General features: G+C 37.1%; 3 protein-coding genes across 4 annotated transcripts in view; 1 reads left to right on the top strand and 2 right to left on the bottom strand.

Annotated features, from left to right (window-relative positions):
* The window catches only part of MED12L (mediator complex subunit 12 like), a 342,999-nt gene that overhangs the window by 225,689 nt on the left and 95,693 nt on the right, over nt 1–21,617 (top strand). The gene's annotated exons all lie outside the window — the stretch shown is intronic.
* Nucleotides 9,841–11,626, bottom strand: P2RY13 (purinergic receptor P2Y13). The gene is made up of 2 exons (XM_025376278.1): nt 11,558–11,626; nt 9,841–11,080 (listed from the first exon to the last, which is right to left on the bottom strand). The coding sequence occupies exons 1-2, from the start codon at nt 11,603–11,605 to the stop codon at nt 10,064–10,066; spliced, it is 1,065 nt and encodes a 354-aa protein (XP_025232063.1). The 5' UTR covers nt 11,606–11,626; the 3' UTR covers nt 9,841–10,063.
* P2RY12 (purinergic receptor P2Y12) overlaps nt 19,234–21,617 on the bottom strand; it is a 46,080-nt gene continuing 43,696 nt past the window's right edge. For both annotated transcript variants that reach the window (XM_025376279.1, XM_025376280.1), the window contains one exon: nt 19,234–21,246. In XM_025376279.1, the coding sequence (XP_025232064.1) occupies nt 20,204–21,232 (1,029 nt within the window). In that variant the 5' untranslated portion in view covers nt 21,233–21,246 and the 3' untranslated portion in view covers nt 19,234–20,203. The remainder of the gene's footprint in view (nt 21,247–21,617) is intronic.

Genomic DNA, 21,617 nt, shown 5'->3' with positions numbered 1-21,617 from the left:
AAGATTAATGAAAATAATCAAACACGAAAAATTTTTTCAAGTTAGTAAATCTGTAATAGGTATTGCGTAGTGTTTGCTTAATGTCTTCTTAAGGAAATAATGTGTACGAACTAGTTGATTTTCCTTATGTTTTTACAGAAAAACAAATGGGTGTTTAACTTAAAAATCAAGAGTTGGGTGTGAAAATTATATCTTTTGTATTTTCCTGTTTCCTAACTATACAAAAACAGACACCTACAATTTTATTATTATTATTATTTTCCATTCTGCTTTGGGTGGGTTAAGTATGTTATGAAAAAGTAGCTCGTCCTAGGGAAGGTGTTTGAATAACAATTAGCCAACTTAATAATGGCCTAATCTTATAAGAATTTGAAGATTTACAAACAATCCTTCATTTAGTTTTGACTCTCCCTGTGCTATTTTGTACTTCCCCATTGATTTCACTTTTAGCATTTGAAGCCAGTTTTCTTTTCTTTTCTCTTTTCTTTTCTTTACTTTTTTCTTTTCTTTTCTTTTGTTTATTATTATTATTATTATATTTTGAAGCCAGTTTGTTGTATTTTGAGTAGAAGAGTTACGCTATGCAGACTTCAGTTTGGGAGACTTATTCTTGTGTTGACCTTTTTGCCATTTTTCATGATGATTCATAAATAATAAATGAGGTACTGCTCAAAATTTGACATTTTACTGCCAGAACAACTGTCAAGTACTAAAGGCATCAGTCAAAGGGAGAAGCATCTCTTGTGGCCCCCATAAAAGTATGTTGAGCAAAGAACTTTGCTGCAAGTACTGAGGATTATCACCCCAAATTTCCAGTGATGTGTGTGAAATCTTAGTAGGGAGCTTATTCTGACAGATATTTGACAGGCTTCTGTTATAAGAATAAAGACATTTTTAAAAAAGGGAGGGGCCTACTGTGAAAGGGTTATCATAGGTTCTTCTAAGTGTGAAGAAGGGCTTGTGAGGGGCCTGTGAAATTTTCCTGTATAATGAGGCATCTTTAACTTTATGTGTGATGATGTTAAGTAGGAAGTAAAGTGATGTTCCTTCACTACAGTAGGTGGCCCCCTTTTTCTCCTGAGGTGGGCTTGGGATAGAATGCACTTTTTCCTTTCCCAATACCTCTATAAGCAACATGCCTGGAACAGTAGCATAACAGCTGGCTTGGTGTGTTTCAGTGTTTCGTTCGCTGGCAGTGCAAATTTAGTATAGTAACAAAAAAGTTAACGTGAGGCAGCCTTTATGCATTAGTCTTAAGCTATATTATGCCCGTCTCAAGTTGGAACTTGTGAAAGCTGGTCTTACCTAACATTCCAAAAGGGAAGTAATACATGTTTAGTCATGAAAAAAGTGTAACACTTTGATGCGAGGAGCAGCTAACAGCCAACCCATAACTTTATTATTGTTCACATAATCGAAAGGTAAACCTGCATATTTTTTTTCCTGCTGGTTTTTATAGCAAGTCTCACATTTCATAAAAGCCCTGGGAATCTTTGTAGCAATAATTTCCTTTCCATTTCATTGGAAAATCCTGTTAAGTGCGGGGCACTCTTTTATTAATTTTGTTTAGCCTTTACAAATCCCAAATTTATTTTAAATATGGAACATCCTGGGGGGTGTGTGTGTGTGTGTGTGTGTGCGCGTGCGCGCGCATGTGCCTTGGCCACCAGAAAACTTTAAAAACTTTTGTTTGTTTTGTTTTTATACTAGGGTGATTTTTTTCCTTCTAACATTATTTTTAAAGATATTTAGACTACGAACAAATTGAAAGAATTGTTTAACTAGATTTCATCTAGATTTATAAATTATTACTGTTTTTCACATATACTCTTCCCCACCCCAACATATTTACTGACAACAGTAAAATGTCAAATTACGAGCAGTACCTCATTTATTATTTATGAATCATCATGAAAAATGGCAGAGTCTGCATAGCATAGCTCTTCTACTCAAAATACAACAAACTGGCTTCAATTCAAATGAGGATTCCTGTAATTTTATTGATTTTTTTCAAAGTATATTCTTAAAGAGACAGGGGTGCTCAAGGAGAAAAAGTGTCACGTCTTCTGGATTTAAAATTAGGTAAGATTACTTGTAAGCCTTTCTCAGTCCTGAAATGAACTCTTTATTCTGAATCCTCACTTTCTTGGTATGAGACATTGAGCAAATGTATTACCAAGGCTAACCTAGGTCTTCTAGTGGTTTCTCCATGGCATATGACTTTTTCCTCCCTTCTTTCTTTGGCTTTTCAGCATTGGTGTGGACCTGGGGACAGTGTTTCCTTCTGGTGTTGGTAGGCATAGTATTTGTGTTATAATCTCATTTTTCTGTATCACTAATCTCAGATGTATCTGTTTCTTCTTCAAGGAAAATGCACATATAAAGGGCGTCATAGTCCTTTATAGTAACACTAACTCATTATTACAAAACAAAGACAAGCAGGGATCTAATTGCAACATAGCTCAAGGTGATCTCTCTTGAATGCCCATGTTGGTCTTTTCCATGTGGCTGGAACACACAACAAAGATTATAGTAAAACCTTTGCCCAAATCTTACTATTCCATCTCTGTACACAAGGCATTCTAATTGTGGCTCACATCCAGTAGCTGAGAATTTGTGCTGAGTATAATTATCAGAAACCCTTTAATAGTCAGTCCTTTGACAAGATTGGTATCATTGGGTCCCTATGCTTGAATTACTGTGTTTAATCTGTCATTTGAAATTATTTGTATCTATCAGGTCTGCTTTATGCAAAACACCTTTTTCTGGTATGAGAACTTCATTTGATTAAAGGGAAGGGGGTGGTTTGGAGATTGAGTCTGGAGATAAGGCTGCATCTCTGACTGTTGTCCTTTTACTGATACTCCTTTCTATATTAGGCAACTTAATCTATCTCATTGCTTTGTAAATCTTGCTTGTGCGAGAGGCAGTGTCCGGCTGTGACAAGACTAGTGATTGGGGTCAGGTAAACTCCAATTTGGAGCATCTCCACTTAGTAGCATTTTTTACTTTGGGCAAGGCATATCTTCTTCTGAAAATGAGAATGGGAATGCCTGACATGTAGGGTTGTAAAGCTTAAATGAGGTAATCTATTCAGGGTAAATATATACAGGGCAGTTCCACAGTGTTTGGAACTTGGTTGGCATTTAAGGAAACAGGAGCAGTTTGTCTTTTGTCAGAAGGTGAAGGGAGAGCAAGTGAATGAATGGGGTGTCTGATGCATGGTAGAGTTGGAATGATATGCCTCAACTCAGAAGTTAAGGTACATCCATAATTTTGGTTGCTTTTAGAAAGCTCCTGGTTTCCTATTAGTGACAAACTGATGATTGCTTGAAATACTTTTTATAATCTTTTTTGACAGTTTTTTTTCTCCTGTAAAGGAGGAAGTTTGGACTTCTGTATTCCAGACTGTCTAAAATTGTGGGAATCTATAAAAGCTGAGGTTAGAATATATGGGGAGAGAAGGGAGGTCATCTCAGTAGGGTTACTGTGTTCAGGTTAAAGTTTCATTCACTCATAGTTTGGGCATTTTTGGACTTAGGAAACTCAGCTGTGCAGTTAAATAGAATAAAAAAACAAAAACAAAGATTTAAAGACCAGTGACATTATATGTATATATGATATAAAGTCAATACATAAAGCTAATATTAAAAAAAACTCAAAGCTATAAAACCCTTCAGAAATACATTAGATACAATTACTTAAGATCGACACCGGTAAGTAAAGTCATATACAAACATTTAACGTTTAAACTGAAGCTTAAAAATAAAGGTGGACGTTCTATTATTATGCCTCAGCACGTTATATTTGTCAGTTTGAGTTGTATTACAAGAGTGGCAAAAGTTCACATGCTCAGCAAGTTATGTAATTTTTAAAGAACTGGTTTACTTCTTTAAGTTTTAAATTTAGTTTCCTTTCTCTTTCATATTATCTTGCCTTTTTCTTTCCCTTTTATCACTCCCCGCAACTGTCTCAACTTCCATTCCTGCCATTTTCTCTTAGTGTCCGCATCTCTTCTCCCCGTGCCATCCTTCCCATCTTATTTTTTTCTATAAGGACTTCATATTAGAATGAGAACAGAGGCGAGGAAGCAGAAACCCAGGTTACATGGATACTGAAAATAGTGGTACACTCAATTTCTGACCAAGGCTGGGTTCTCTTGCCTGTGTGGTTACACCCAACTATTTGATTTGTACTTCTCTGTTTACTACTTCACATGGAGCATGTTCACTCTGCACATCATAGCGTAGGAAATAACTATTCTACATGTTCATAGAAATCCCTGGGAAAAGCCTAATTAATATAAAAGCTGATTTGTTTCTCCATGGAAGTCTTTTGAGGCAGGGTCTTGCTCTGTCATCCAGGCTGAAGTGCAGTGGTGTGATCATGGCTCACTGCAGCCTCAACCTCCTGAACTCAAGTGATTCTCCCACCTTTGCCTCCGGAGTTGCTGGGACTACGGGTGCACGCCACCAGACCCAGCTAATTTTTTTTTTTTTTTTTTGTATTTTTCATAGAGTTGAGGTTTCACCATGTTGTCTAGGCTCGTCTCAAACTCCTAGGCTCAAGCAATTCACCTGCCTCGGCCTCCCAAAGTGCTGGGATTATAGGTGTGAGCCACTGCATCTGGCCCCCCATGGAACTCTTTTAAACTGACTTATCCATTATGGGAAGATAATAGTTGCTTCTTCTTCCTCACTTCTCATTCACAAACTGGAGGTCACCCCACCTCCATTTTAGAGTTATCATTGACCTTATAGTTGTAGATTCATCACTTTTGACCTCTTTAGAGTGTATGATTCTTTTGGCTATCCCTTCCTCCTTGAATCTCTCTTGTTCCTTGGTATTCAGTACACTGGACTTCCTGTTTCTTCTTTTAATTCGCTAACACTACCTGCCCTCCCAGTTGCAAGGCATCATCCCCTGTTCCTCTTCTGTCTGTTCTGACCACGAGACTTGTGTAGTATGGCCTCTGGGGTTCTCATCTCGTTCCTTTTTCTCTCCCTGTCTCAAAAAAGACTATTCCCTCCACCTCTAGTCTATTTCTATTTTTGGGGCCAAGGTCCATGTTTTGGCCCAGCTGTGGGCTCTTTGACCCTACCTCTCTCACTGATGCCTCAAATGGAGCATACCCCAAATCTGCTTCTGTGATGATGACCTAGCAAATCATTCAAGCTAACGATTCTGAGAGAAGTCAACCCTCAATTAGAGGAGAAGGGGGTGGAGGCATTATGGATCCCATTGCTAATATGTTTTACATATTAATCACATGTTTTACATAGAGTCCCCCACTTTCAATGGTCTTGGACTCTGACCTTAAAACCTCTCTTCCTGAGAATGTCTGGAAGGTCCATGTCAGATGTTTTCCCCATGATTCTTGCCTGCATACATGGAAGACCTCTTTAATTAACCTGGCCCCACTGGCTCTTCCTTCAGTCTAGAATCATCCTATAGCTGGTCAATTGATTTTCCTAAAGCACAGCCCAGAACATGTGGTTCTTCACCTTAGAAACCTTCAGTGACTCATTAGTGAAGACTAGATGTCCCAGTACAGTGCTTAGCTGTACAGTCCTGCATCTTTGTCCCAAATGTATTCCCTATGTCATGTGGTGTAGGCTCAGGCCCCCTGCAACCCTCACGAGGGTCCAACCACAACACAGTTCCACCCCTACCTGAGCCTGCCTTGAAACTGCTCATTGTGCCGGAGGGTTCCCTTTTGAATGCTCTGTTTTCTTCAAGTTCCAGTTCAAATTTCCATCTCCTGTGAACCCGTCTTCATTTTCTCCATGTGGAATTAATTACCTATTCCTTTGAACTTCTGTGGTGTGTCTCTCACACCTCTTACCACATCTCGAGTCATAATCATCTGTGTTCCTTACCAGTGTTCACCTTCTAGAGACACAAAAGGTCCTGTACTCAAGTTGGTGATGAAGGAATGACTGGCTAAATGAACAAATGAATCCACTCTTGGGGATTTTACTCCCCCTGAGCTCTCAAGTGCTGGAGGGACCCCTGAAGTAATCGTAGGTGCCGCGATTGCATCATTCATACCCCCAAGGTTGTTGAAGCCCATTCATGTTGAGACTTCTCTCTTCCCCTCTAAGAAACCTCCTCCTCATTCTCCCTAGTGGGGCCTTTGAGGAATTTTGCTAAGTCTGACATGACAGAGAGGTGGTGACCAGAGCAGTTGAGGTGTTGGTCTTGAGATCACCTACCTGGGTTTCAGTCCCAGCTCTGCCCCATTTGTTGGTGAGTGATGTGCACCATGGGCAAGGTGTATGTTTACTTTGTGCTTCAGTATTGTTCCTGTTTTTAACTGGAGAACCTGGTAGTATCTGTCTCATACGATTGTAGTAAGAATTAGAAAGATGATAATCTTTGTAAAGAGCCTGGCACACAGCAGGCATTCAGGAAATGAGTGTGAGCTGCTTGGGTAAGATCCTGGGAGGTTCTCGTTAGCCTCTAGGTCAGGGCTTAAGACCTGGCAGCATCTGGGCTGGTTACTACCCACACAGAAATGTATTGTTTTTGTGGGGTCAGGGAGCATGGGGGTGGCTACGGAAGTTCTGTAAATAACAGGAATTATAGCATGGGAAACTGGAATTGTGAATTCTCTTGAGAAAATTAGATGTGAGGTTGTAAATACAGTGGTTAAGAATATGGGCTTAGAAGCCACGTCTCAATTAAAGCCCCATTCCTGCAGATGGCAAGCTCTGTGACCTCATGCAAGTTACTTAGCCTTTCTGTTTCTCAACTTCTTGATCTCTAAAATGAAGATAATAAGCATTTCATAGCCTGCCTGGGATTATTAAAGGAGACAGATGTACTGCTTTTGTCGTTTTGATGGATCTGACAATCTGTATTTTGAGACTCCCTCCAGCTGATTCTGGTAGCCACTAAAATTTGCAAACTAATATAGCAGATGTGTTCTGTATTCATATTACCTACATTTGGTTTCTATGTAAAATTTCAAATATTGAGATATGTTTCTGGGTACTTCCAATGATTTGTAAATTCTGCACTTTCCTTAGTAGGGCTACTGTCTTCTAAGTATGTTTTTTCTTAAATAATAGATAATACTGGCTTTGGGTTTTTTTGCTCTGGATATTCTGCTAAGATCCGTGTGAACTTTGATCTGTTCACTTGCTGAAGGAATACAGTTTATGTCAGGGTAAGGTTTAAGTATTTTAGAAAGAATACCTTGGAAAGTTATGAAAGGAAAAGCTTTTAAGTGGATATGGAATGTAATAAATAATGGGATTAATAAGATTGAATGATTCTTTTAAAATTATGAGATAATGACTTTATCTACCTTTTGGCTTCTATGAGTTGAGAATTCTCACTCCTTCTCTGCCTCATCCTTCCCACTTTACAGTTACTTTCCTTGGTTTCTCAAGAATTCTGCCATGTGTGGGAACTGCACTCCCTTCAACCCTGCTCTTTCTTGAAAGTTATTGGGAAGATCTTATCCTATTTATTTATAAAAGTAATTACATTTTAATTTTTGATGAAAAGCTTTTGTATTCTGAGCTTACCTATTCTATCCAAAGCTACTATTTTCTTTTATTCTTTGTGGTATATCATTTATGGCTATATTGTAGCATCTTGTTTTTTTAAAAATATTTTAGAACTTAGTGTTTGTGATTGCTAGTTTAGGAAGTTCTTCATTTTGTGAATGTGATTTTAAGATATCTCTACCATGCCTCTTCACCAAGTTCTTGATACAATAGATTATTTTATTCTACAGATCAGGCACTCTGCTTTGAGTGGAATATTATAATGGAATGAAGTGTTTGTATTTATGGATGACAGATTTGCTTTTGGAATTTATCTTGAAAGATCTTTCCTAAAAATTGTATACTTTAGGTGTACCCACATTAAGTAGAGATTGAAAATGTCATTAGAGGCAAAATACATAGGTTACCCCACAAAACATACCTCACTATTTAGCAAAGGTAGCTTAGATGCAGTTATTTACAAGATTATAGTCTACTTGTGACTGTGTAATGTACTTAGTAGAGGTAATACAGATTTGATGACATCCTTAGTAGTAATGATTATTTAATTCCTTTATTTGAGAGAATGATGATCAGACATCAAGAGTACTTACTTTCTAAAGGTGATTCTTACATGCTACAATTACACATTTTACTTAACCATTATCAATAGTACATAGCTAAAGGATTTTGTCAGTAGCTTTAAAACTTTGCATTTGGCTATTCCATGATCTGCTATTGTCATGATCATTCACTACTGAACCCAGTAGCACCACAATTTTCAGGCCCTACATACATGTTATGGGAGAGTAACTGGAGAGAGCTTGAGCTTTCATTTCAATAAATTTATATTGTCTTTGGATAATAAAAAGATCAATGAGAATTGGCTTCCCTTTTGCTTCTCTAATACATAAAATAAACCAAATGGGCTTTATTTTATCAAACATTTATTGATTGCACAATGAAACAATCTCTCCTTTCAAAAATATACATCGGTTATTAAAAGAGTAGATACAAAGGTGAGGGAATAATTACAATGCAGTGTGATAAGTTTATTAATATAGGTGTGACAGCATACAGAGGAGGGGGTGATTGGGTTTGAGGTGATGGTGGGATGTTGGCCAGGTAGTATTTTTTGATGGCAACATAGGGTTTCACAGATGGATAAGAGTCTTCCAGGTGCACCAGAGGGAAATATACATGTGTAGTCCCAGAATGGAGCATGGCATTTTCTGAAACTTAGAAATGTATACAAGAGTATAAAGTTCAAGAGATGGGTAAGTAGCTAGGAGGTAAGGCCAGAAAGGTAGGCAAGTTCTAGGGTCGTTGAGGCCATGGAAGAAAACGTGGGCTTCACCTTATGATGTTCGTGTTGGAGCTCATGGCACATTTACAGAGCTTAACTACTCCTTCCTGTATTTTTTCTAGAAGATGTAGACTCTTATCCATCATTTCAGAAAGCTGCGTTTTATTTTTTGAATCACAAAAGGATGCAAGAAAAAGTACCAAGGTAAATAAGTACAAACAGGTCACCATCCTTTGAAAAAGCTCCCAATATGGATGTTACTGATTATGGGTCGGCAATTCCATCTTTGTGTGGATCGAGAACAGCAATTCTATTTAAACATCTGTAGACCATGGACTGGAGGGCGTATTGTGGGAGATACCAAGAAAACCTGGCATGTCTGTCTCTCAAGAAGCTTTAACATTTTTAGGGGATACAGTCAAGAATATAGCTAACTAGAAAAGGGGGATCTGCACTGAGAACCCTATCACACACCCAAACAGTAGAAGTAATTATTTTTAACCAGGAGGGTGGGGCAGGGGCATAGGGGTTGTGGCAATGCCAGGAAGGCATTGCTGAGTGGTGGCATGTTTAACCATCATTAGAATATTTGCTGGACAAAAGGAGAATTCCAAAGAATAGTTAACACAGCATTCTTACACTTGAATTGTACACTCTTAAGGTGTAAGCAAAGAGGCTTAATAATGGTGCTTGTGCCTCCTATGGTATATTATTGTAATGTGAAAGAGGCTGTTTGTAATTGTAAGGAGAAAATCATTTACCCAGGATTTTGGAGGTCTTGCTGACCCACTTCAGTTCCTCAGACTCTTTAAATCTGCATCCCTTTCAACCGCTGGCTGCAGTTTTCAACAACGGACTTCAGGAGTTTGGCTTTTTTTTTTTTTTTTCCAGCACATATCTACATTTATGGGGCACAAAAGCAGTAGTGTTGTGTGAATTGTGGAAAAGAATGTGAGAAGGTGTTTGGAGGGGAGGTTTGTAGGGATGTACATTCTCCTTAATCTTTTCCAAAGTGTTAAAGTGAAACGCTCTTGAAATAATGACCTCTAGTGGCCATTTGTGTACTGTTGCATTCTCTTAGTAATGGTTCATTCAGCTTATGAATAGATGTATGTGGAGTTAAAATTTATGTAATCTTTTCTGTACACTAGGATAATGTAAGAGAGCATTTATTCCAATCTTTTCTTATTCATTAAATTTGATTTCTACATTATCTACTGAAGTCTCATCAATAAATAGAGGTTAACCTTATGTACAATTGTCAACCTAAGGTTATATTGTCTGTCTGACTGCTATGATTTTCTTGGCTTGATGCTGTGGTCTTTCTCCCTCGCATACATGGTAGCTTTTCTGTGAATTTTTTACATAAGAATATGTATATTAAGGGATCCATACAAATGTTAGTTGCTGCCAAAAAGAGAGTTGTTTCTTTAGCAATAAATAGTTGATTTTGCAGTCTACAGTCAGTCTTATTGTTGGTTTGACTATAAGTATATGGAACTCTGGTAAAATGAAATGGAGCAAAACACACAAAGAAGACAGCCACGACAACAAATACTTTGCCTTCCAGCTTTTTGTTGTTTTTTCTGTCCTTACTTTTGGACTTTCTATAAGAATCGTATACTTTTTTTGCAATAACCACATAAAACACAAGCATTAGGACAAAAACAGTCCAGAAAATAAACTGGGATATGTTATTTACTATTTGATGCCATTTCAGCCCCAGAGGCCCCTTTAAGGAAGCACACTTTTTCACAGACGATGGTGTTGCTTCTTTGTTGCTCAAGATCATATTTGGCAGGGAGATGAAGAAAAAAAAGGACCAGATGAAGACTGAGACCGTTTTTGCAAAAACCGTTTTTTTAAGGAAAATATTTCTCAAAGGTCTGATGATCTTGAGGAATCTGTCAAAGGCTATGAGACCTAACAGCACGATGCCCACATACATGGTCTCATAAAATATCACCGAAGAGAGACGACACACAAAAGCTCTGAGCTGCCAGGGTGCCAGGTGTGAGTCAGAGAGGATTTTGAAAGGAAGCGTGAGTGTCATTATCAAGTCGGCCACCAAAGTGTTTTTGAGGTAGATGATGAAGGTGGAGGAGCTGGGGATGTGAACGAACACCCACAGAGCCAAAGTGTTCAGCAGGATGCCAGTGAAGAAAACCACTGTATAGAGGGCTGGGAATACCAGCTGTACTATCCGAGTGTCTCTGGGGCACCGCTCAGATCTGTTAAAACCTTGCATCACTGTGGTGTTCATTGCTTCCAACATCACCTGTTACCAATAAACATATATACAAACAAAAGAAGACAAAAATCCCTTCATGATTTTCAAATGCTATTTTTTAAAAACAGACTTTAGGTTTATAGCATATTAACATCCTGCATTTATCCAACACTTTCAATAGATGTATTGAGAAGGAAAATACTGTTTTCTGGCTAGAATTTTTAAAGCATAGAATACATTTTTGGTACTTTTAACAGTATCATTACTTTCACATCCTTGTGAAATCCAAATAACAGGTTCTACCTCATTCACAGGTACTACTGTTAGCCATAAAACAAAACACTGTTTAAGAGATAATAATACATCATTAATTGTTACTAATACATCAGATTGCTGTAAATTATGTAATTTCTTATGCTCATAAACTATGGTTTGTAGAATATTAACTTTAAAGCACTTTTTTCCCTTAAGCATATTCTGCCTTTTATATAAGCAAGCACACTCATAATAAAAATTGAAATTCACCTTTGGGAGGATACTCAGTTCTCTGTGTCTTCTTCTTGCGGCAGTCATTAGTTCAGTTTACAAAAGAGCATGTGAAGCAAATGTTCTGCTTTCTTATAGTGGATTTCCTTCCTTATTTTTACTTATGTAATGTGACCCATGAGAACCTCTTCATATTCAGACCTTTGGGCCATTTGCTAATACTCTCTTTTAGTTCAAATTTTCATACTGTTAATCTGTGACTTGAATAAAGAAGCTTATTTGCAATTATCTTTAAATTTCCTCATCATAACTTTCTTGAAGTTTATCTTCTTGATCTGCATGTTCAGTGAAGTTTTTGAGTGCCTCTTGTATATAGTGGGAAGTAGAAACATGAAGAAAACAGTCCCATATTACAATCAAGTAGGAGAATAAGACCACCTAAAATCGGACAGAATAATCTTCTGTATCCTTGTAAACTGGATTTTCAAGTAATTTGTGTTCAGGAGGACAGTACATTTATTTTTGTAGATATTTGTCTTAGTCTTCTGGTTTTGAGATCTCTGAGAGTTAACATGACGTTTTCTAAGAGGTGAAGTCTATTAGAGCCAGATTTTTGGAGTTAGAATCCCAGTTCCACCAGTTAACTGTGATTAGATTATAGACAAATGATTCAACAGCTCTGAGTCTCAATTTCCTCATCTGTGTAATGGGTTTGAAAATAGCATCTACCTCACTGTGTTATTAAGAATGAATTGATTGCTTGGAATAGTGCTTGACATGTAGGAGGCACTTTTAGTGACTTTTAGTCCCATTGCCATGGGAGTGAATTGCAAACCCGGTTAGAGATATTATACTCTTTCACTTAGTAGAGGGCCATTTTTGGAAATCTTTTCTGTACTTTGTATATTATGAGTGCAGAGGGCTTCAGGAATTTCATCAATCAACATTGGGCCAATATCTGTCCATTTTTTCCTTTAACTCTCTTCAAGTTTGGAAAGATGTATTGGTGCTTTTGCATAAAGAAAGTTGTCCTTGGCCGAAATCCACTTGCCAGGTAGGCATAGGAAAAGCAGAAATTAGGAGATCTTATGGAGGATGTGGAGTTCTCCGTGGTGAGTTTCATTTCATGTTTCTTGCCACAAGTGTTACCATGGAGTTAGACGAGACTGTAGTGTTGGTTGATCACAAAGTTTTGGGTGGCTTGGCTTTGGATTCTGAGAATAAAAATTTAATATACCCCTGGACATTTTAAAATATGGGCAATACAATGTCCAATAGTTTTGATTAGACTACCCAATAATGGCACAGTTTGAAAAATTTCTCTTTGACTGAAATAAATTAATCCATGGGAGTATAAATTCAAGATTTCACTAATGTAACGGAACATACATGTATGTCTTAAACATAAATGTATATCTTTTTGTTTGCTACAGTAGAGGTAAAAAAAAAAAAAATCCTTTATTTCTTAAGTAGAGAAATTTAACCTGCAAAATTAATTGTAAATTTTCCTGTAGCCCCAGATCCGTAATCTAAAGGAAGATCTGGAATCGTTTTTCTTTAAACAAGAGAAATTCTCTGCAGGATAATTTCATAATCTGAACACTGGAAATCACTTCTTGGTCAAATTTCAAAACACTGAAGTGTGGGAAACTTTGCAAAGAGGAACTGACTTATGGTGCCTGTTTCTAGAGTTATGGAAATAGATTCTCTTAAATGTGCTAGATGTCAAAGTGTTTGACCACAGTAAATATCCAATAGATCATTCATTTCTATATGTTTGTGCTTCTTATGTATTAGCTGATTTTTCCTTAGTTTGCAGGAGTACGGTTGCTTGCTGGGGAGACCTTTTGCCCTTGAGGGCACAGCTGAGAACTGCTCAGCAGAATGGCTAGGCGCCAGAGTGCCTGGGCTCAATTCTTTTTTCCAATTCTTTCTTTTCTTGTGACCTTAGGTAAGCTGCTTATGCTCACTATGAAATGGTTGCCTTATCTTTACAATAAAATAAGTAATAATATTTGCTTTACACTGTTGTTAAAAGAATAAAACCAGTGAACATTCACTAGTGATTAGAATAATGTCTGTCATGTGGTAGGTATCATGTAAGTTTCTTGTTAAATGAAATTGAAAGACAATTGGAATGTTGTGCATATGTATGGTGATGTCTCACGAAAGGAGAGAAGGATCAAAGAAGATACAGTGAAAGATCCCAGAAGCTAGAAGACTATCAAATGGGTATAAACTAAACATTTAAGATCCTATAGGGCTCTAAGGATATGTAGTTAAAAATCAGTAAAGTCTCACTTGCTATACTGTTTTAAGTGATTATATTATCTTATTTAATCCTTAACAATCCCCAGAGATTGGTCCCATTTTTAGAGAAGAGAAAAAAGGAATGCAGAAGTTAAGCCGTTTTCCCCGAATCATGCAACCCAAACCTGCTGTAAAGTCACATGGTGGGTCTAATTCCAGAGCCCATGCTTGGAACCTGCCTCACTCCCTGCCTCCGAGTAAGCCATAGATAGGGTGACAATGGAATTGTTTGCCAGATTCTGGAGTGCTTGACCTGTAAGTTCCTGATGTGTGAGAAGGAAACAATCAGCCACAAAGTTTAATGGACTTGTGAAACTTTCTGCCAACGTAAATTGAGTGAAAGCAGTGTGATCAGAAGGGATACAAAGAAGATAAAATGAAAAGTCCAGAAATCAGTCTTTAGCCAGATAGGAATAAACTACTATTTCCATTTGTAGTCTCATTTGGGATTTCTCATTTGGATCAAAATAGACAGTCCAAGGCCCATTACCATATAAATAATATGTGAAAAGATGAGGAAGTATTTGCTTTCATTTGGGATGAAAATTGAAGTAGGAACTCCTATACTTCTATACTCTTAGAAAAGACTTTTACTTCCCATCAAAGTATCCCACAGTACTTTGTCAGATTATGTGAAATTGTTTTAAAAATTCCATACAAGACTAACTAAAAGTGGTAAACTAAAAGTGGTAATAATAAGCTGAAATAAGTTACACTTTTTATTAATGTAGCAATCTATTTTTCTGAATAAGAACAATAGTAGAAAATATCTACGTGTAACTAGAGATAGACAATAAATTCACTGCTATTTGAAACATTTAATATTTCACATTTTTATTATAAAAGGAAATTATATGTTTAAAAATTGAAATACAAACATATGTAATAGAAAGTGAAAGTTAGTACCCCTTACATATACATGCCATTATACTTGTACAAATATATTTACATTTATTTACATATTGGATTTTTGTTTCATTCCATGTTAGTACATGTAGACTGACCTGATTTTTTTTTTTAACTTAGGTTCAGGGGTACACGTGCAGGTTTGTTACATAGGTAAATTGTGTTTTGTAGGGGTTTGGTGTACGGATTATTTTGTCACCCAGGTAATAAGCATAGTACCGGCTAGGTAATTTTTCAGTCCTTACCCTCCTCCCACCACCCTCAATGTAGGTCCTGGTGTTTGTTGTTTCCTTCTTTGTGTCCATATAAATTCAGTGTTTAGCTCCCACTTACAAGTGACAACATGTGGTATTTGGTTTCCTGTTCCTATGTTAGTTTGCTTAGAATAATGGCCTCCAGCTTCATCCATGTTGTTGCAAAGGACATGATCTCTTTCTTTTGTATGGCTGCATAGTATTCCATGGTGTATATGTACCGCATTTTCTTTATCCAGTCTACCAATGATGAGAATTTAGGTTGATTCCATGTCTTTGCTTTTGTGAATAGTGCTGTGTTGAACATACACTTGCATGTGTCTGTATGATAGAATGATGCCTATTCCTTTATGTATATACCCAATCATGGGATTGCTGGGTCAAATGGTAATTCTGTTTTAAGTCCTTTGAGAAAAGCCAAACTGCTTTCCACAGTGGCTGAACTAATTTACTTTCCCACCAGTAGTATATAAGTGTTCCCTTCTCTCCACAACCTCACTAGTATCTGTTATTTTTTGACTTTTAAATAATAGCCATTCTAACTGGTGTGAGATGGTGTCTCATTGTGGTTTTGATCTGCATATCTCTAATGACATGCCAATCAAATTTAAAGTCAGTTATGCTACATACATTTAACATAGTTAAGCTGCAACTGATGGGCATGTAGTTTGTTTACAATAATAGTTTTTCTCTATTAAAAACAATGCTATAGAGCATGTATGTGTCCATATATTTTTAAGCATTTTTTCTAACATATTTGTAGGAAGTTTCCTAGAAGAAGGATTATTGACTCAGTCATTCTAGGAAAAAGTTATTTGTCAAAATATTAAATGATATTTTCAAATAGTTTTCCAGAAAGATTGTACCAATTTATAGTTCCATTAGGAGTGGGATTCTTTGCCAGGCATGGTGGCTCACGCCTGTAATCCTAGCACTTTGGGAGGCCAAGGCGGGTGGATCATGAAGGCAGGAGTTCAAGATCAGCCTGGCCAAGATGGTGAAGCCCTGTCTCTACTAAAAATACAAAAATAAGCCAGGCATGGTGGCAGGTGCCTGTAATCCCAGCTACTCAGGAGGCTGAAGCAGAGAATTGCTTGAACCCGGGAGGCAGAGGTTGCAGTGAGCTGAGATCATGCCACTGCACTCCAGCCTGGGTGACAGAATAAGACTCTGTCTCAAAAAAAGAAAAAAAAATTTTAAATTAATTTGAAACCTGTAAGTGAAAAATACATGTAATATAAATATAAATTTATTTCCTTATTGATGATATGTGTTTTTTCATATTTTTTGCCATTTGTATTTCTCCTGGAAATTGCCTTTTCATGCTCTTGCTCCATTAAAAAAAAAAAATCAGGTGATTTCTCACTGCCTATTGATTATTAATTAAGTGTATTTCCACATCTTTAGTTCCCACTGGCAGTATTGTAATCACACCTTGAGTGTTGGCAGTGAATAGGGATCAGATGTTTTCAGTGAAAAAACGACTGAAACACCTAGGTACAAAAAGAGAGGTTTTTTTTTTTTTTTTTCCCCAAAAGCCTTTTTTTTGCCTGTTTTTAAAGTACTGGTCCAGGGAGAAGCAGTCTTCTTTTAAAATTTTTATTCATTTATTTATTTAGAGATGGAGTCTCACTCTGTTGCCCAGGCTGGAGTACAGTGGCTGGGTCTCGGCTCACTGCACCCTCCTGTGTTCAAGCGATTCTCCTACTTCAGCCTCCTGAGTAGCGGGGACTACAGGTGCCCACCACCATGCCTGGCTAATTTGAATTATTTTAGTAGAGACAGGGCTTCACCATGTTGGCCAGACTGGTCTCAAACTCCTGGCCTCAGGTGATCTGCCTGCCTCGGCCTCCCAAAGTGCTGGGATTACAAGTGTGAGCCTGTGCCAGGTTCCCCAGTCTTCTTTTGTTTATAGAGCCAGTTAGAAAATACTTCGGTTTTGTGAGCCATGCAGTCTACATCAAAGCAACTCAGCTCTGTCATAGCATGAAAGCAGCCGTAGATAAAACCTGAATAGTTGTGTTACAATGAAACCTTATTTATGGACATTGAAATTTGAATTTCATATAAATTTCATTCGGCATGAAATTTTATTCATTTGATTTTTTTCCTCACAAACATTTGAAAAGGGGTACAAATGATATTATTTACATAAGTGTACAGTGTGTAATGGGCAAATCAGGGTAACTGGGATATCCATCACCTCAGGCATTCATTTCTTTCTGTTAGGAACCACTCTTTGAGTTACTTTGAAATATACAATATATTATTTTTAACTGTAGTCACCCTGTTGTGCTATGGAACACTAGATACTATTCCTTCTCACTAACTGTATTTTTGTACTCATTTACCAGTCCCTATAACCCTCCTTCCCCATGACTCTCTGGTAACTGTCATTCTACTCCCATAAATGTGTACAGCTATCGTGTATCCGTAATAATTAAAAACAAAAATGAAAACAAAACATTCCTAAATCCCAAGCTGTACAAAACTAGACAGTGGGCTAGGATTTGGCCTGTGGGCTATAGTTTGCCAACACCTGCTTTAGACCTTTTCTGTAAGAAATCACTGAGAAAAACTGTCAATAACCAATACCTTTAGGACTTGTAAGCCACTGAGGTTATGGTCAAGACTACATTTTGTTGTCTCATCTTTTGAACTTCTCACGTCTGGACCTGAGTCTACAGAATTTGGCTTCATTTAAAAAAATAAAACTTACTGTGGGCCGGGCGTGGTGGCTCACACCTGTAATCCCAGCACTTTGGGAGGCTGAGGTGGGCGGATCACAAGGTCAGGAGATCGAGACCATCCTGGCTAACACTGTGAAACCCCATCTCTACTAAAAATACAAAAAAAAATTTAGCCAGGCATGGCGGCATGTGCCTGTAGTCCCAGCTACTTGGGAGACTGAGGCAGGAGAATGGTGTGAACCCAGGAGGCGGAGCTTGCAGTGAGCTGAGATCCGGCCACTGCACTCCAGCCTGGGCGACAGAGCGAGACTCCATCTCCAAAGAAAAAAATCAAAAAACTGTGAAATGTGGGGTTAATGTGTATATTAATATGCCAAAAACTAGAGATAGTGGTGTGTTTTATGTATAATGAGCAATCCATAAATACTCTCACACTGTTTTTAATGGGTTTAGTTTGATGTAGGAGTATATGATGTCTAAGTTATCTGAATAAAGAAATCCCAGCAAAGTGTGATTTTAGAGTTTTATGTAAAATTTCTATGGCATATATACATACCCATGAAACATAAGTAATTCCAAATACTTTCAGTTATTTTTACTAAAATACCATATTACTATTAACATTTGTTTATTTCCTTTCTTGTGGAAATTGTCATCTCAGTGACAAAGATTTTTGGGGTAGTTTGTGTCCACTCTGCAGTCTCCCAACATCTGACCTCCATGACACTGTGAAGTAGTCGATTTCAATCCATGCCTCTACCCCTGACTTGGATGGGTGGAGGGATAAGTCTGCCTTTCATTTCTGTTATATGCAAAAGAAGAAGGTTAGATTAGTTGATCTCTAGATTATCTTCTACCTCAAATATCCTGGTATTCCTATAGAACATATAAATTTATGCATATGATTTTAGAGTGAACTGTATTAGTCTACATAGCAGAAATTGTTAGTGCTGTTTATCCCAGCAGTATATAGGTTATATACTATATGAACTGTCCCTATACCTCCATTGACACTAAGTGCTCACTTTTAGTGGTGCCAGAGAAGGAAATGTGGCTGGTTGGAAATAAATACCACTTAGTAGTTAAATGAGTTCAGCTTCGTACTGAAATAGAACTCAGCAGAGGTTGTGGAGGGTTTCGATAAAAGTGATTATTATTAAAGTTCAGTGAACTTTATACAACAATACACCCTTTTATTTCTTCTGACATTATATTTAGGTGTTGATATCTGTTCCTCCTTTGAGAGTCACCTCTGAGGATCATACAAAATTGAGATAAGTGATGTAAACTTCCACATGTGTTATATGTTTTGTTTATGTTAAAATAGCGAATATGTCTTGTGTAGAATTAGACTGCATGTCATAAGTCTGACCTGTTTTATCATTTACATTTGAACTTATTGAAATGAGATGTCATCCTTAGAAGAGACTTTGCACAATAACATGTAATAAAAGTGTTGGCATTAGTTCTTTCTTAACTGGATTCGATGTAGTTGTATATGGTAAGGTGTGTCATGGTATCTAATATCTTTCAACAAAGAATTTACACCAAAGAGTGATTTAGAGTTTAATGTAAATTTTGTATTTTATACACACCAGTACAAATAATTACAAATGGATCAATCACTTTCCTCTCAGTAGTTATGCTGTGCAACTTTGTAATCATATTTAATTAATTTTTTTTAATAACGTAAAATGTTCATTAACCTAATTAGCAGGTATTTTCTAGAAGCTAGTTAATAAAGGTAAGTGTCAATGATGGTATTATTGAGGTTGTAAAAAATTAGTAAAACTAGTTTCTCTAGAATTAACGAAATATTTCTATATTGTTTAGTGTTAGAATATCATAAAAGTAACTCTCCTTATTTTAATGACTTTGATATTTCTTCTCTTTATTGTAAAGGTCTTCTTCAAGTGTCTTCTTAATAAACAAAAAAATTAAGTCCAATCAAATACAGTTTCAATTAGTTTAAATTTAACCCTTAGGTTTTTGCTCATAATTAAAAGTTAATAGTTATTATTCTTTGTGTATCCCACTTACTCAAATTTTTATAAGTATCCCAATAGGTCAGGATTTGGTTAGGGGCTAGGATATATATACATTTTAAGTGTCATTTTTGGTAAGAAGATTGTATCCAATTGATAATTCTTCCTTAGTTGATTATGAAGAAATAAAATCGTGAGCAATAATGTATTTTAAACATTACGGTAGATATTATATGATTACTCATTTGGCAAAACTCTGCAAAACGTGAATTCTGTGTAGTTTTGCATGCAGCATGCCAATTGGATGTCATTTGTTTTGATACTATACAGCTACAGGTTAGATTAGTTTTCTATATTTTAACATAGCTTTTCATACTGGAAAGGTAAATGAAAATTGCTTTTGTAAATCTTCTATTACTTGTTTTAAGAGTCATTGTTATTAACTCAGTTGCTTCTTCGTCAGTTAATATTTTTACGTAGCGCTTTGCTTTAATGAGTTCTGAACGCAAAGAGATTGACGTATTTCCTCAGTTAATATGTTTACATTGGAGTCTCTTCATTTGGGTCACCACCATCCTGTTCTTTTTTCCTATTGTCCTGGGACTGAGATGTTGCAGAATTGGGGCACTTCAGCATACTTATCAAGGAATTTCTGAAGGACTTGCAAAGGAAAAAATAGATGAACGGATCCAGGCATGCATTTAAGGAAGTTAACCACAGAGTACTCTCTTTCACATAGAACAGAGTATTTTCAGCGGCGCAGTCAAAGACATCCCGGGTTTGGCTCAGGGTATAAGGAATTCGGGCAAAATGGAAAGGAACAAAACAAATAAAGAATACAGCAATGATAATGAAAACTTTGACGTTCACCTTTTTCCTGGGGACTTTACCTACACCCCTTGTTCTTACATATGACCGGTACAGTTCTTTTGTAATGAGTGTGTAACATACAATGACAATTAAGAAATTAATCCAGAAAATGACTTGACAGATGTAATTTACTATTTCATGCCAGACTAGGCCAAACTCTGATTTAAGGAAAGAGCATTTCTTCACATTCTTGTCTCTTGGCCGCCTGTTGGTCAGAATCATGTTAGGCAAAGAGAGTAAGAACATGAATGCCCAGATGACAACAGAGAGAATCTTAGCCCCCAAGAGATTTTTGGGGTTGGATGTTTTAAATGGCCTGGTGGTCTTCTGGTAGCGATCGATAGTTATCAGTCCCAGGAATGAAATACTGATATACATTGTGAAATAAAATATGACGGAGGTAACTTGACACACAAAAGTTCTCAGTGGTCCTGTTCCCAGTTTGGCATCACTAAGAATTTTGAATGGAAAAGTCAGAATCATGAGAAGATCGGAAATGACTGTGTTCTTAAGAAAAATAATAAAGTTTGATTTACTCCGAATTTGAAAGAAAATCCTCATCGCCAGGCTATTTGTGATGAGTCCAACAAAAAACAGGACAGTGTAGAGCAGTGGGAAGAGGACCTGGGTGATTTTGTAGTCTCTGGTGCACAGACTGGTGTTCCCAGGCGCAGACGTGAGGTTGTCGATGGCTTGCATTTCTTGTTGGTTACCTAGAGAACAAGAGAGAGGATGGTTATTTTCAGCCTGAGGTAGTTACTGTTGCTGTTACCTCTGTGTGTAACTTTTTTGGACACAGCCTTCTCTGAAAGTTGAGGTTTCTCATCTTCATTGTAGTAGTTAGTAGGAACACAGAAAACGGAATCCCAAAATATTTCATTGCAGCAAATACTGCATCTCTGCTGAAGAGAAATGATGTGAAGTATAATATGTGAAGTTATAGATGCTTAGTATTTTTTTATTTGTTGAATATTTCCCTCTTAAAGCACATTTTGACTCAGAGCTCACTCATATTTATATGCAAAAGCTAGAAGAGAAATAATGGGGCTGTGCTTTACTCTTCTCTAGCTTCCCCTCCATGCCT

The sequence above is a fragment of the Theropithecus gelada genome, chromosome 2, assembly GCF_003255815.1.
Source record: "Theropithecus gelada isolate Dixy chromosome 2, Tgel_1.0, whole genome shotgun sequence".
Classification (NCBI taxonomy): Eukaryota; Metazoa; Chordata; class Mammalia; order Primates; family Cercopithecidae; genus Theropithecus; species Theropithecus gelada.
This window is presented reverse-complemented; position numbering and strand designations above follow the sequence as displayed.